The 15,566-nt window shown below is 36.7% G+C and overlaps 1 protein-coding gene across 5 annotated transcripts in view; it reads right to left on the bottom strand.

Annotated features, from left to right (window-relative positions):
* RAD18 (RAD18 E3 ubiquitin protein ligase) overlaps positions 1-15,566 on the bottom strand; it is a 106,368-nt gene that overhangs the window by 51,526 nt on the left and 39,276 nt on the right. For all 5 annotated transcript variants that reach the window (XM_068557668.1, XM_068557667.1, XM_068557669.1 and 2 more), the window contains 2 exons: positions 11,862-12,046; positions 1,111-1,187 (listed from right to left, as the gene is read on the bottom strand). In XM_068557668.1, the coding sequence (XP_068413769.1) occupies positions 1,111-1,187; positions 11,862-12,046 (262 nt within the window). The remainder of the gene's footprint in view (positions 1-1,110; positions 1,188-11,861; positions 12,047-15,566) is intronic.

Raw genomic sequence — 15,566 nt, 5'->3', positions numbered from 1 at the left:
CATTACTTTTTTCATCAGTAGAAAATGCAACACTGATTCCATTAGAATTTATGAAGTATTAAGACAACAATCAATTAAATTTCCTACTTTCAATATTTAATTTTCCACATTCATTACTACAATAGGCAACATAAAACTACAAGACTGAAGAGACAGCTAGCAGATCATTAACAAGGCAGATCTTCTTGTTTGTCTTCTACCTTTTCCAGCCTAACTTTTCCAAGTCTACCACAAAGGTATACAAAGAAAATGCAATAATACAAGACTTCATGTGTTAAATTTCTAATTCACTTTTTAAAATTTTAGACTTAAAAGATCTGAAATGTACTTACACGATTCATTATAGTCTCCATCTTATAGTTAGCACACAGGTAATAGTAAAGTCAATGAAAATCTCACTCTCTTCTACTATCTGATTATAAACTTACTTCCCTAAGGTCGTTGCTTTCCTTACAAACACATTACCGATGGTCTAGAAAAAAAGTCTACTTGGGAGAGCCCAAAACACTTCCTCCAGTGTCAAAGGACACAACGGCTATTTTCTTCTTTGGTATCCTTTCCTCAAGTTTTGGACCATCAAGCTAGAGGAAGGCAATAGTGAAGAAATTTAGGTCTCTGATTCCCTCAGTAAGCTCAATAAATGCTCAATCCTCATCAACTCTTAAAATTACTTAATTTCACCATCAGTATAACCATAGAAATGCAGAATGCCAGAGCTAAAAGGGGATCTTAGAGATTATATAGTTAAACCCCTGAGTTTTACAGATGAAGATCTTAAGGGCCACAGAGGTTAAACGTTAAAGAGCTTATTAAATGCAACCACCAGAGAAACGACAAATACCAAGGTTACCTGATGTACAGGCACATGCTTTTTTCCACAAAAATTAATTCATCAATAAACTCTACTTTGAATTGATCTTGTGCCAGAAGACTGCTAAATACGATAAAAATGCTAAAATGAGCTGCAAGGAAATCATAATACATTAAATGGAAATGTGTTCTAGTACATTTCCCACTGAACAGATTTAACACTGGTTTGCTTTAATTTGTAGGGTATTCGACTTTTCCTTCCTTCATTTCTACCGATACTGAAAAAGACCATCAACATACGCTTTCGTTGAGTTTACTAGCTTCAAGACGCATCCTAGTCTTCTCCATGTTTTCAATTTCTTGAACTATTTCAGCAGCTGTTAAAATAAAGGCATAGAGCCAATATTAATTACATGGTGTTGCTCAATGCACCCTGGTTATATAAACTCTTAACACTGAAGCTGGACGATGGGTACATATGAACTCTCTGTCCTGTCTTTGTAATTTTTCTGTAAGTCTAAAGTCATTTCAAAATAAAAGGGTTAAAAAAAAATAACAGAGTTAAAACACTTAACTTTTACACATGCAATTACAGTTTAAAATATAACTGGAAGAGTACAGCAAAGTCATTTTGCTCTTTCCTTTGAGGATACAGGTATAAACAGGAATCCCAATGGAATATGAAAATTAATGTTAGTGTGAATTCTATTCTTAGGGGATATCCACTGAAACCCCAATGTACAAAATGTTACAACAGTCTACTTTTCAAGGAAAGACAAAGGTCTACGAATACTAGGGGGTAGATGGCCTTGACTCCAGAATTTTTGTCAGTAGGTGTAGTTACCAATCACATACATCAAAGAGATCTGAAATACACTCCATCTCATATATAAATACTTTTGAACGCAAATAGCATGAAATTCGCCAGTGCTATCCTTCTGCCTACTAGGTCAACATATTAAGACTAAAATACACATACAGTATAGGGGGAAAAAACTACAATCCCTTACACACATTTATACATAAAAAGATACTATAGCTAGAATTTGCCTCAAAATAATCCATGGGGGGAAGGGATGTAAATGACAGACAACACGCCATTAGGCATGAGTTGACAACTGTTTGAGTCAGATAACAGGGTAAATAGGGGAAATCACCATATTCTTCACCGTTAGAATTTAAATTCTATAGAACTTATAAATAATCTCTATTAAAAGGTTTTTTACAAAACTGACAGTCCTCAAGAGGATCATTTAAGAAGGCAATTACCTCAATTCAAAGTTTGTTTTTCAAGCACTGAGAGGTACCTCTTGCCTCCCTAATATCATAAAACCAGTAGAAACAATGTAAACAATCTCTCCCTCTGTGAATCATGGTATAACAGGTAAGCAAAGGGACCACTTGCATTCTACCTAATCCACTAACCCAAGTATCACTCAAGTTAGAGAACATCTGGCATACTCTCTTCTAAGGTATTAAGGAAACTGTACTAGGATTAGATGCAATTTAGGGGATTAAATCTTTCAGGGAGACTTCTGATTCTGTCTGTGATGTAAGGAGCTGGATACAGTGTCATTCTCACCCTAACAACGAGAAATGGCTGGATAACCTATAAAACTGTAACTTTACTCGAATCCAACAGAACTAAGGTCACAGGGAAACCACCTAGCCTGAAATCTAAGGAAAGTCAGGTGCCTTAGAGAAGAGAGGGGTCATGAGTACTGGCTGACATAAGAAAACAAGGATTATCCTACCGCTGGGTAAGAAGATTTCAGATAAACTTTTTTTTTTTTTTTTGGCCGCACAGCAAGGCATGCGAGATCTTAGTTCCCAGACCAGGGATCGAACCCGCACTCCCTGCAGTGGAAGCGGTCTTAACCACTGGACCGTCAGGAAAGTCCCTCAGATAAACTTTTTGATGAATTGCAAAAGGCCAAGGGTGAACAACCATGAAAATATAAAAATCCTGGGAATCTTAGACACAAGGGGACTCACACCTATTCCAAGGTTTTCTGTAGACCTTACTGGATACTCTCAAGAACTACTGGGGGAAAGATGAGAAATTAGAAAAAGTATCCCTCTGGATACAGGCTTGGGAAAGAACAGCCCCCAGTGCAGGAAGGACATGAAGCCCCATCAGATCTTTAACCCTTAGGAAACAAAAGCATTAAGCCACTGAGGGAAGGTCAGCAAAACTGAAGTCCCCAGAGCACAGGTAAATGGAGAAAGTAAACAAACAAAACCCTCTACTCTGGCAGAAGGGTCAGGAAACTGCCCTGGGCCCAGACCACTAGAGGACCCTTGCCACTTGGGGAGGCACAGGATCACTGAGAGAGACCCACCTGTGAGACCCAGAATCAAGGGCCTGCCTAAGATGGAGGCTAAGCTAGAATAACAGAGAACAACCTCATGTTCCCTACCATGGAGCCAGGACACTCCAAGTGACAGGTAACTGTAATTAGCCACTGGGAGAGAAGTGAGCATGGAAAGACTCCTTAAGGCACAGGTTCACAGGGAAAACCTAAGTGCTAGTGATACAGGTACATTTTAAAAACAAACAAACAAACAAACTTCTGGTAACTCAGGCACCGACCTAAAAAGCACAAGGGATATGAAAGTGGTGGGCAACCGAGGACAACCACAGCAACAACAAAATCCAAACCAATCAACCACACACAGTAAAGTCCTAGCAGGAGAAGAGACAAGTCCATTTTTTAGTCATTCACACTATTTACTTCAGCATTTAGAGTCTCACACATTAAGTCTGGTTTTCAACCAAAATTTACAAGATATATGAACAAGCAAGCAAACAAACAACAATAACAAAACCAAACTCAGATACCAGTTGCCCAGATGTTACAACTACCAGACATGGAATTTAAAATAACTACAATTAATATGCTAAAACGTCTAGTGGAAAAGATGAACAACATGCAGGAACAGATGGGGCATTTCAGGAGAGAGATGAAATCATCAAGAAGAATAAAACAGAAACGTCAGAAATAAAAAAACATTAGCAGAGATAACTTGACCCAGTTAAGGAAAGAATCGGTGAACTTAAAAATGGGATCGATGGTATTACCCAAACAGAAACAGAGAAAAAGGGGGAAAAAAACCACAAAAAAAAACCCAGAATAGAGCAACTAAGAGCTGTGAGACAATATCAAAAGCCCTAACATACACGTAATAGAAATCCCAGAAGAAGAAAAAAGGGAGAGAAAATATTTGAAGACCTAATGGCCAGAATTTGCTAAATATAATGAAAGATGTCAAACCACAAATGCAAGAAGCTCAAAGAATATCAAGCAGAATAAGTAACAAAAAACATAACAAAACAAAACACAACAATATACCTACACATAGACACACAAAGAAAATCTTGAAGCCAGTGAGAAAAAGGGGTATACCACACCAAGAAAAGTCATGTATCACATCATACTGCTCATCAAAATCTATTCAATCCAGAAGACAACAGAATGAAGAATTTAAAGCGTTGGGGAAAAAACCTACCAACCCAGAATTCTATATCAAGGGCAATATTTTTCAAAAGTGAAAGAGACATGAAGACTTTCTGAGACAAACAAAAACTGACAGAATGTATTATTAGCAGATCTGCACCAGAAAAAGTGTTAACGGAATTTCTTCAAGCAAAAGAAATTTAAAACCAGAAATTCACCTCTGTAAGAAGAAACAAAGTGTTAGAAATGGTAAAAATGAAGGTAAATATGAAATATACTTTTCTTATTTTTAACTACTATAAAAGACAATTGTCTGTTTAAAGGAAAAACCATAGCAATGCATTGTGTTTACAGCATGACAACAACAGCACAAAGAATTAGGGACTGGGAGTAAACTGTTGTATAAGGTTCTTATACTACAAGCGAAGTGGTACATTATCTGAAGGTAGACTGTGACTAATTAAAGGTGTACACTCTAAACCCTAAGGCAAACACTAAAATTTTGAAAAAGAGGTACAATAATAAGTCAATAGTAGAAATGAAATGTAATTTTTAAAATACTCAATTAATCCAAGATATTTTAAAAAAAAAGGATAGAAGGAACAAAAAGCAGATGGAACAAACAAAACAACTAGCAAGATGTTAAGTTGAAAGCCAACTACATCAAATGTAAATGGTCTAAAGGCACTAATAAGAGCCAGAGAATGCAGACTGGATTAAGAAAGAAAAACCAAACAATATACTGTCAACAAAGAACCCATTTTAAGTAAAAGACACAGATTCAAAATAGGTTCAAAACAAAGAATGGAAAGCGATGTATCCTGTAAATACCAATGAAAAGAAATCTGAAATAGCTATATTAATATGAGGCACGAGAGACTCCAGAGCAATGAATGTTATCAGGGACAAAGAGGGAAATTACAGAAAGGGGTCAAGTCACCAAGAAGACTTAACAATACTAATGTGTTTGCACCTAAAACAGAAATCAAAAATACATACATGAACAAGAACTTCCGTTTCCAAACAAGATGGCCTAGATTCATTTCTCTTCTCATTTCTCATAATCTTACCTGCAAAGTATAACTACAAACCCTGGATATAACAGACAAGGTTAAGAGAATTCTGAAAAGTGGAAGGAGGAAAATGGACTGGCTAAGGACCTCAGAATCTGAGGAACAACACTGTGGTAAGTTTCCCGGGTTTTCTTTTTATCTTCACAATATCCCAGACTCGTCTCTGGTGAAGCCTGCAATCCAGAACCACCAACACTCACAGAAGAAAGAAAAAAAAAGTCCCAAGAAAAACCTATTCTAAGCAAAGGTCAGTGAAAGGGAGAGATCAGAAACCTTTCTGACAATATCCAACCTACTCCAGCTAAACACTGCTGATGCTCCCAGCCTGCCGCACAAACTTCTCCCCACACTTAGTTAATTTAAAGATCTGTAAAATTAAAATACAGGTACTATATTTACTGAAAAAAATCTGCATATAATCTGCAGTTCAAACCCATGTTGTTCAAGGGTCAACTGTATATCTCTTTTAAAGCAGTTTAAATGATACATTTGTTATTAATTTCTTGTACTTAGAAGAGGAAACTAAATAACAACAATAAAAATTGGAAACAAAGGGTTTCCCTGGTGGCGCAGTGGTTAAGAATCTGCCTGCCAATGCAGGGGACACGGGTTCGAGCCCTGGCCCAGGAAGATCTCACATGCCACGGAGCAACTAAGCCCGTGTGCCACAACTACTGAGCCCGCGAGCCACAACTACTGAGCCCGCGAGCCACAACTACTGAAGCCTGTGCGCCTAGAGCCCATGCTCCGCAACAAGAGAAGCCACTGCAATGAGAAGCCCACGCACCACAACGAAGAGTAGCCCCCGCTCACCACAACTAGAGAAAGCCCGCACGCAGCAACGAAAACCCAACACAGCCAAAAATAAAAACAAATAAATAAATAAATTTATTTTTTAAAAAATTGGAAACAAAGTGAAACAAATGAACTGTCACTGTATTATTTCAAATAACATAACCACAATAAAGGGAAAAAATAACTTATGAACACAGTATTTGACTATGTACCCTTAGTGCAGGTGAGGGGGGAGGGGAGAGGGAAGGCTGGGTAGAGAGAACTAAAAAACAATCTGGAATTCTTTCTCTGGTTGCAGAGAGGTGTAGTAGTACAGATGAAGCAATTCTGAAACGATTTTAGATATATTACAGAACTGAACAAATTAGCAAACGTGCTGATGCTACTGAGAAGGAAGATTCTCCCTGTGGAAAAAGGGAAATACAAATATGAAATAGAGAAAGGTAAAGAAGACCCCTGTGGGGCTGGATTGAAAGTAAAGGTATCGGTATGTTCTCATGATTTCTAATACGCATAAGTGGATTTACATGCATACATATACATGTAGTATACAGGCATACATGCATGTGTATGTATATACATATCCATGTATGCATATGTATATGTGTGTATATATTCCTGAGCTCCATCTGCTGAAAGAGTCTAGAAGCAAAGGTACCAGGTAGCAATGAGCATAGCTGGTAGCCTTATCTTGTTTTCCCCCCAAAAGAACCAAAGCTTCTCAGGGAAATGGCTGATTCCAGGGCTGGGACAGGGAATCACTACCTTGTTATGCTAGAAATAAGGAAATGGTAAAAAATTATAATGATAATAATGAAAGTATGGCATGAGGACCAAGGATCAGCATGGAGAAGCTCCCACTGGTCAAATCTAGAAACATAAACACCAAAATAATTCAGGATGGAAATAAGCTATAAATCTGTGAATCCATATTGATAATAGACAAATTAAATACAAGAAGGGAAGGCTCCTGTTTTCAGTACCATGGCAGGTGTCAACTGACAAATGTGGAAGGAAGGCTAAAATTAGAAAATCATCATTGTGCAACTACACAGAAAAGACCAGTTCAGCTAAAAATTACCAAAGAATGCTAAATACAGGCATGAGATTTTAACGAGGTATAGAATATTTAGATGGTATAAAAGTGTCTCTCTACAGATTTCTTACTAGGGGTAATGAGGAAACTACACAGTGAAGAAATTGACAAGGTGATCAAACCTGCCATCACAAATGAAGGGCACAAAGATGTCAAATACCTCTAGATGTGATATTCTGAGAAGGACAAAACATCACTTATATAGTATTCTGGCCACGAATGCACAACCTGAACATAATTAAAGGAAACATAGGACAAAGCCAAAATGAGGAACATTCTATTTGGGGAAAAAACCCAACAACAACAAAGACTGTATTCTTTTAAAATGCCAATGTCAATGTCATAGAAGACAAAGAAAGGCGGAGGAATTGTTCCAGACTGAAAGAGACTGAGAGGATATTACAACTAAATTTAATAATGTGATCCAAAACTGGATCATGTACTGGAGGGGGAAAAAAAATCCATAAAGGCCATTACTGGGTCAACTGCTGAAACTGGAATAGAGATGACAGATTAAAGAACTATTTAACAAAGATAAATTTACTAAAGTTGATAACTGTACTGCAGCAATAAAAGAGAATATCTCTTGTCTTAGGAAATACACAATAAAGTATTTAGGAGACAAGATTATACGCCTTATTCTCAGATGGTTTAAGAAAAAAATATGTGTATATAAAGATGTACACACACACAAATACATATACATTAATAAAGAGAGAGAAACAGTAATTCATAAAGCAAATGGGGCAAAATGTTAACAGGTGAATCTGTGTAAAGGGTACATATGTGTTCTTTATGATAATGTTTCAACCTTCCCATAAGTTCAAAATTATTTCCAAATAAAGTTTTTTTTTTAAAGAATGCAAAGCTAAGACTTTTTCAGACAAATAAAAGCGGAAAGAACTTGTCTCAACACATGTGCACTACAAGAAGCATTAAATGAAGATTTTCAGACCAAAAGAAAATGACATCAGATGGAAACCTGGATCTAAGCAAAGAAATAAGAAATACTATAAATGGTGAACGCGTAGGCACATAAAGACTTTCCTTCTCAATTTTTAAAATGTCTTTAAAGGAAAATTGACAGTTTAAAGCAAAAATGGTAACAAAGTATTATGAGGTTTATAACACATAGAAGAAAAATCTATGACAATAAAACCACGATGGAAAGAGTAAGGTCCTTATGTTAAACACATAGTACAATGATATCTGAAGGTAGACTGTGATAAGTTTAAGATGCACGTGGTAAACCCTAGAACAACTGCCAAAAGAAATTAAACAGAGGTACAGCTAATAAGCCAACAGCGGAGATAGAATAGAGAACTAAAAAATAATCTAAAAGAAAGCAAGAAAAGAAAGAAAAAAAACAAAGAATGGACAGGACAAAGACAACATAAAGAGCAAGATGGTAGACTTAAACCCCACCAAATAGATTAAATGAAAAAGTTTTAAATGCTACAATTTAATGGTATATCTTGTCAAATTAAGTTTAAAAAGCAAATCCAAACCACACAGGCTTACCAAAAAACACAGTTTAAATATAATGACACAATATGTTTAAAGAAAAAAGTGAAATAAGATTATTATTTATGGAATATTACCAGAGACTAAAACAAATATGTCATAATAATGAATAGGTTAATTCATCAAGAAGACATAACAATACTAAATGCACATACACCTAATTATTGAGATTCAAAATGTAAAGAAAACGAAACATACTGAAAGGAAAAATAAAAAATCCACAAATACCCTGGGAGATTTCAATAATCCTCTCAGTATTGACAGAATCAGTAAACATAGCATAAGTAAGGATGTAGAAGACTTGAACATACTACCTAGCAACTTTACATAACTAACACTACAGATCACTGAACAAAAAAACCTAAAATTTTCAAGTGCTTAAGGAACACTCACCAAGGAAGACCTAATGCTGAGTTATAAAACAAGTCTCAATAAATGTAAAAGGTCCGAAATCATACAGAACTGCTTCAATGGAATCAAATTAGAAATGATTTTAAAAAAAGATATCTGGGAAGTATTCAAATATTTGGAAATTGAAAACATTTCCAAATAACCCATGGGTAAAAGAAGAGATCACAACAAAAATCAGGAAATATTTTAACTGAATGAAAAGGAAAATACCAGAGAAATGAAAGCACATGGCTACATAAAAATCTATAAGCCCATGTTTATAGGAGCTTTATCCAGAATAGCCAAAAATTGCAGACAAGCCCAGTTGCCTATTAATAGTCATTTAGTCATCATTTCAGCCAAAATCTAGAACATTTCCTTCACCACCAGAAATTCTTCTGCCCCACTGCAGTAAATTCCCTCCCCCTTACCCTAAGGCCCTGGGACATACTGATCTCTTCTATGTCCCTATAGTCTTGCCTTTTCTAAAATGCTAAATAAATGGAGTTTTAAAATTATGCAGTGTGTTGTCTTTTGTATCTGGCTTCTTTCATTTAGCACAATGCTTTTGAGATTTATCCATGTTGTTGCATTTATCAGTAGTTCATTTTTATTGCTAAGTAGTGTTCCACTGTATGGCTGTACCATGATTTGTATACCCATTCACCTATAAATAGACAATCTCAATAAACAACAAAGCTGGAGGAACTACATTACCAGACAGCAAGATCTATTACAAATTACTCATAAAGCAATTAAGACAGTGCACTACTGGCACGAAGATAAATAGATGACTCAATGGAACAAAACAATGTCCAGACCCACACATATACAGTAAGCTGATTCTCAACCAAGCTGTACCGACAATTCAATGTGTAAAGGATGGTTTTTCAATAAATGGTGCGACATCAATCAGCTATCCATATGGAAACAACAGAAGAATCTCGCCCCTTACCTCACAACGTATGCTAAAATCAATTCCAGATAAACTGGAGATTGAAAGGTAGAAGCAAAAAGAATAATGTTCTTAGAAGAAAACATGATCTTACGGTAGGCAAAGACAAAAAAGTACTAACCGATGGAAAAATGCAATGAATTGGATATAAAATTTAAAACTTCTACCTCTCAAATGAAGCCATTAAGAGAGGGAAAAGATGAAATTAAAGGAGAAACATATACACACCCAGCAAGATGTGTATCCAGAAAAATTCACGTACCCCCACAAGTAAATCAGGAAACAACAGATCCACAGCACAGAAAAATCGGGCACAAGACTTAACGTGGGTATTTCACCAAAGAGAATATCCAGATGGCCAATAACAATATAAAAATATGCTGAACACTACAAGCCATTAGGGAAACAAAAATTAAAACCATAATGAGATACCACTGTGGACCCACCAGAATGGCCAAAACGGAAAACTGACAATATTGATGTTGTTAAGGATGTGGAAAAACTGGAATTCTCATACCCTCCTGATGAGAGCATACATTGGCACTGAGTTTCTGCCTGTACCCATGAAAGCTGAATATCTGCAAAAACATAATTTGGGGGATAGGTATACGTATCCCCCAGTCATGTGTGCCTACGAGCACCAAGAGACCTGCAAAAGGTTACTCATAGCAGCATTATTCTTAAAAGCCAAAGAGTGGAAAAATCCAAATGTCCATCAGCCACCGAATGGACAGTGTAATATATTTATATAATAGAATATGCTACAGCAACAAAAATTTTAAAAAATCACAACTATACACAAAAATATGGATAAATCTTATAAACGTTAATATTGTAAAAAATGAAATCAGACTCAGAAGAATGCATAAGCTACTTATTATTCCATTTATATAAAGATAAAATATAGGCAAAAATAGGCAAAATGAATATATGGTTTGAGAAGTCAAGAAGGTAGTCATCTGTGAGAATGAAGGTAGTAGTGATTGGGAGGGGGCTTCTGTGATGCTGGTAATGATCTGAGTAGTGGTTACAAAGGCACTTTCCCTTTGCTTTGTGATAATTCACCAAACAATATATTTACAATTTGTGTAAGTTTCTATTTGCATATTATACTTTAGTTTTTTTTAAATTGGGCAATTCCATCCATATGCTAATAACTGAAAGAACTCCAAAATTCATGTGTGGTTAAATGGAAAGAACAAACTATTAAGTAGTATGCGTGTAAAATTAACATTTTTATAACAATAATGATTAAAGATCTATTTTTGTGTATAACAATCTTAATAATCTAATGGTAACATTTATTCAATGCTGACTACTTGCTAAGGTACTATGCTAGGACTTTACACGCATTTTATCACTTATTCTGCTCAAAAACACTATGAAGTAGGTAGTATTATAACTCTTACTTTATGGGTGAGAAAACCGAGGTCAGATATAATAAGTAATTTGCCCATAGTCACCCAGTCATAAAGCTGCAAAACTAGGATTATAGGCCACGCTCTCTAGATCAACCTTCATATTCATGAGAAGCTGGCAGCAGTGGTTGCCTCTGAGAAAGGAAGGGGGACGGAGAGACGGGCTGAGAGAAAGGCTGGCTTATCACAGGACACTCTAGGTACCTTCGGAAGGAGTACATTTGCATGTCTTACCTATTATCAAAAATGTATTAAAACTTTTTTCTGTGATTTATAACCACTAAGCCACAGAAAACTGCTTTATCCAGAGGATAAACATAACTCATTGTTTAATTACTTTACCTGATTTAGGATGCAGAGCATCACACTGGGCATTGTACATGTGTACGAATTCTTGGTGCCTTTTAATGAGCTGTTGTTTATTTCCTCGAACAGATAAGCCATGCTGTTTTAGCTTTTTCTTTAAATCTCTATCTGAGAGCAAGTTATATACAGTTTTGGGCAGCGGCTTCCTCTTGTGAACAGAGCTGAAAAGGGAAAAAAAGTGATCACTGAGGTTTACTGTGAATTATCCAATGTTTTTCATGTAAAACAGTAATTTACCTTCTGACTCAGTACCAAGGCGACTGGGAAAATAGCAGAACCATTAAGACAAAAACAGGAAAGAGAAGAAGGATCAAATTTACAAATAAAGTTGACAGTATTTTTCTGACAGTGATGCATCTGAAGTGGCAGTGGGACATTCAGATAGAGGGGTCTAGGTGGCAGCCAAAACTTAAGAGAAAGTTAGGTCTCAGAGAGAGGCCTGGCCTAAAGATGCAGACCTGGGACTCACACAGAAGGCTTGTGGACTAAATGCTATGAGAAATTAGGGTCATACTTACGTGAACTTATTTACTTCTTCACCTCTTTAAAGCATGCTTTTCCTAAACTTTGCCCATGGTTTCCACACAAATCTCTATAAAGCCAGCTATCTCAGGTGATTAGAGTGCAAATGCTATCACGGGTCAGGCTATGGATTTAAGAATATCATCATATACAGCTTCTTTAGAAAAATTTCTGATGCATAGCCAAAACTGCCCGCTTAGGCCTAAGGCAATCATTTTGCAAAAGCACTAGATGAAATAAAAGAAGACTTGTTGGGATGGTTAGCTTTACCCAACTCATTACACCAATGGAAAAAGAATTCAGAGAGTTGATGGGTAGATAGTATTCTTGTGGCATCATCTTCAAAAGAACACAACTGAAAACAACAGCAAGAAACACAACACTGTTTTTTTTTTTTCTCCAACTTCAATTAATTATATTAACAAATATATAAGGCATTATAAGCAGTGTACTGGCAAAATCCCCACCTGGCTCTTCACTGTATTTACATAACGAATACAATGATAAGCACTAAGCTACAATTTTAAATATGACAAAGCTCTATCAGATGACTTTCTTACACTCCCTCCAAAACACCAATTAATAAACATTATTTCTTTAGATAGAATATGTAGAAGCCAAGCTACCTAAGGGTATCAATGACTTGAGACAACTACTTAAACAGGAAACTCATAGTGAATTTTAATCTATTTAATCTGATTATAACCCGGTTCTCTAAGTACATCACCTGGCTCAACACTATGGCAATGAGGTGCTTAATAAACATGTATTCATGGTAGTCACTACAACTGCAATCGTTTTTAAATGAAATATCAAAACTTCAGGTAAAAATTAATAGGAACTTGAAAGTAATAGGTTTATCCAGAAAAACAAGATTCTACAAAAGACCTGCATGTAACCAGCTGGCACAAGGCGACGCTGCTCAAGCTTGAGTGCCTCTCAGAACCACCCGGAGGGCTTTCATCTAAAATGCAGTTCTCAGTGGCACGGCCACACCACCCACCGGTTCTGACTCAGCTCTTGAAGTGGAAACCGAAAATCTCTATTAACAAGGTTCCACGTGGAAATCTAATGCAAATGGACCAGAGACCACACTGAGAGAGAGAGTACAGTCGAATACAGAACGAAAACAACCAAACATTTCTCTATTACCCAACAGTACCATTCCCTGGCTAGGTTATTTCTTTTATGCTCTATCAATATGGTCTAAAAGCCAGAAGTAACTATATAACTGCAGAAAGACCTGTAAACCCTCAACAGATTACATTTTTCTGAATATTGCTCTTCTTATAATGATAGACAGCCTATTGGACTCTACAACACTGATAAGATTATGGCTAAATAAAATCACAGAAGGTAGCAAGAGCTGAAAAACCTTTTGTAGGAGTTTACACAAGAACACTGTGAGGGACAATTCAGTAAGTCTGTACCTAAAACATTTATTTTATTTTATTAAGGATAGATAATAAAACTTATGACTGTGAAATTCTAATGGAAAACTCTACTGTTCACTGGCATTTACAATGAAAAGCACCAGCAGAAATCAACAATTTCTGTCATGAATTTTAAAATACGAAGGCTGATAAATGTTTCCCAAAACATGAAAATGCTACTTACCTTTCTTCTATGATTTGGTGAAACAGTAATGCATTTAAGGGTCCTCAGAATCTGAGGACATCAAAAGGAAGAGTATTCTTTGAATCAACTCTGATATGAATCTACATAGAATGGGCTAAGGGCTGTCATCCATATTAAAGAAGTGGCCTGTTGGGGTGTTGTGGAGAAACTTTTTTAAATGTCAGAGATTCTTTTATGTGACCAGACCCCAGGACCAGGATGTAACTAAAGAGAAAGGTGGTTCAATGTCTCCCTAAGTGTATCTTCACAAACACCAGCTTTGCAAGATGAGTTATAATGACAAAAAGGTTTTAAGGTCAAATAAATTTAGGAATTACTGGATTAAACGAAATCCAATAATTATGTTTGACGAAGGAATTCTCAGAGCCTTCAATACACTAACTTACACAGTGACTCTTTCCCTAAGAGAGAGAGAAAGAGGGAGTGAATGCAGTGCTTCTAAACTGTGCTACAGAGTAATTGGCAGGATTATAGTATTCCACGGAGCCTGTTTGGAACCACTACTGGAATTTGAACTTAATTACACACGGAGGAGTACATCTTTGGATAAACTGACAGAGCTAAGTGTGTTAGAAGAAATACAATGGATACATCTAGAGAAAGAGCAGTCCAAGCAAGATTATCAGTGCTGATTCCTTACTCTTCAAGGAGAAAATGCCCAACTTCTATACTCCCAACTCACTCTTCAGGAAAAAACATTTCTAAAGAGAAAGGTAGGTCATTAGATCCTCACGGCTTATGAGAAATCATCCTCGTGATGATCCAGCTTTATTCCAAATCTCGACTAACTAGGCAACCTAAAAATCTAAACTTTATTCTCGTCAACAAACGTACCCACTAGGAGTGAGTACTGGGCACGCAGGACCGCACAGGCATCTGTCGCAGGGACCTGTGGAGGGATCCTGGGGCCTGAAGGCCACTGTGGATACGAGGCAGGGACGCAGAGGGAGGTCAGGGAGAGGAGCACAGTCCCCAAGCCCTCCACCTCCATTTTAATGGAACAGGGCCAATTTTCTCTGTTTTATATGTTATGATTCACTGTGCGTTTTCACTTGAAAAAAAGGTTCTGCTCAGGGAAAGAAGTTAACTGTCAAGCTAAAAACATGACAGTAAGAACTGTCAATTGGTGCCCCCCGCTGTAAATTAATAAAGTATCACTGTGCTTTATGTGTTAGCTTTTGTACATTATAACACCCAGAGTTTGTCCCTAGGAACCTGCATTCACTCCAGACTTACTCATAAAATCACGTGACACCATTTTAGCTTTACTCACAAAAAAACAGTAAAATAGTCCAGTCTTATCAGCATGGTTTTTGGCACTCTTCCAAGTTCTTCCAAACAGACCAAACGTAAGAGCCAATCATTCTGTTCATTCCCACCTCCTGGATACGATTAATTTCTTCAATTTCCTCCCTCTCCTTTCCAGATCTCGGAATTATCACCTATTCTCTTCCATCCTGTTTCAGAAGAAGGGTTCCTTCTGCATGTCAAGGATAACTTCATTACTGGACTTTTGATCTC

The sequence above is a fragment of the Eschrichtius robustus genome, chromosome 12 (genome assembly GCF_028021215.1).
Source record: "Eschrichtius robustus isolate mEscRob2 chromosome 12, mEscRob2.pri, whole genome shotgun sequence".
NCBI lineage: Eukaryota > Metazoa > Chordata > Mammalia > Artiodactyla > Eschrichtiidae > Eschrichtius > Eschrichtius robustus.
The sequence above is the reverse complement of the archived record's forward strand: the minus strand, read 5'-3'. Positions and strand labels throughout refer to the sequence as shown.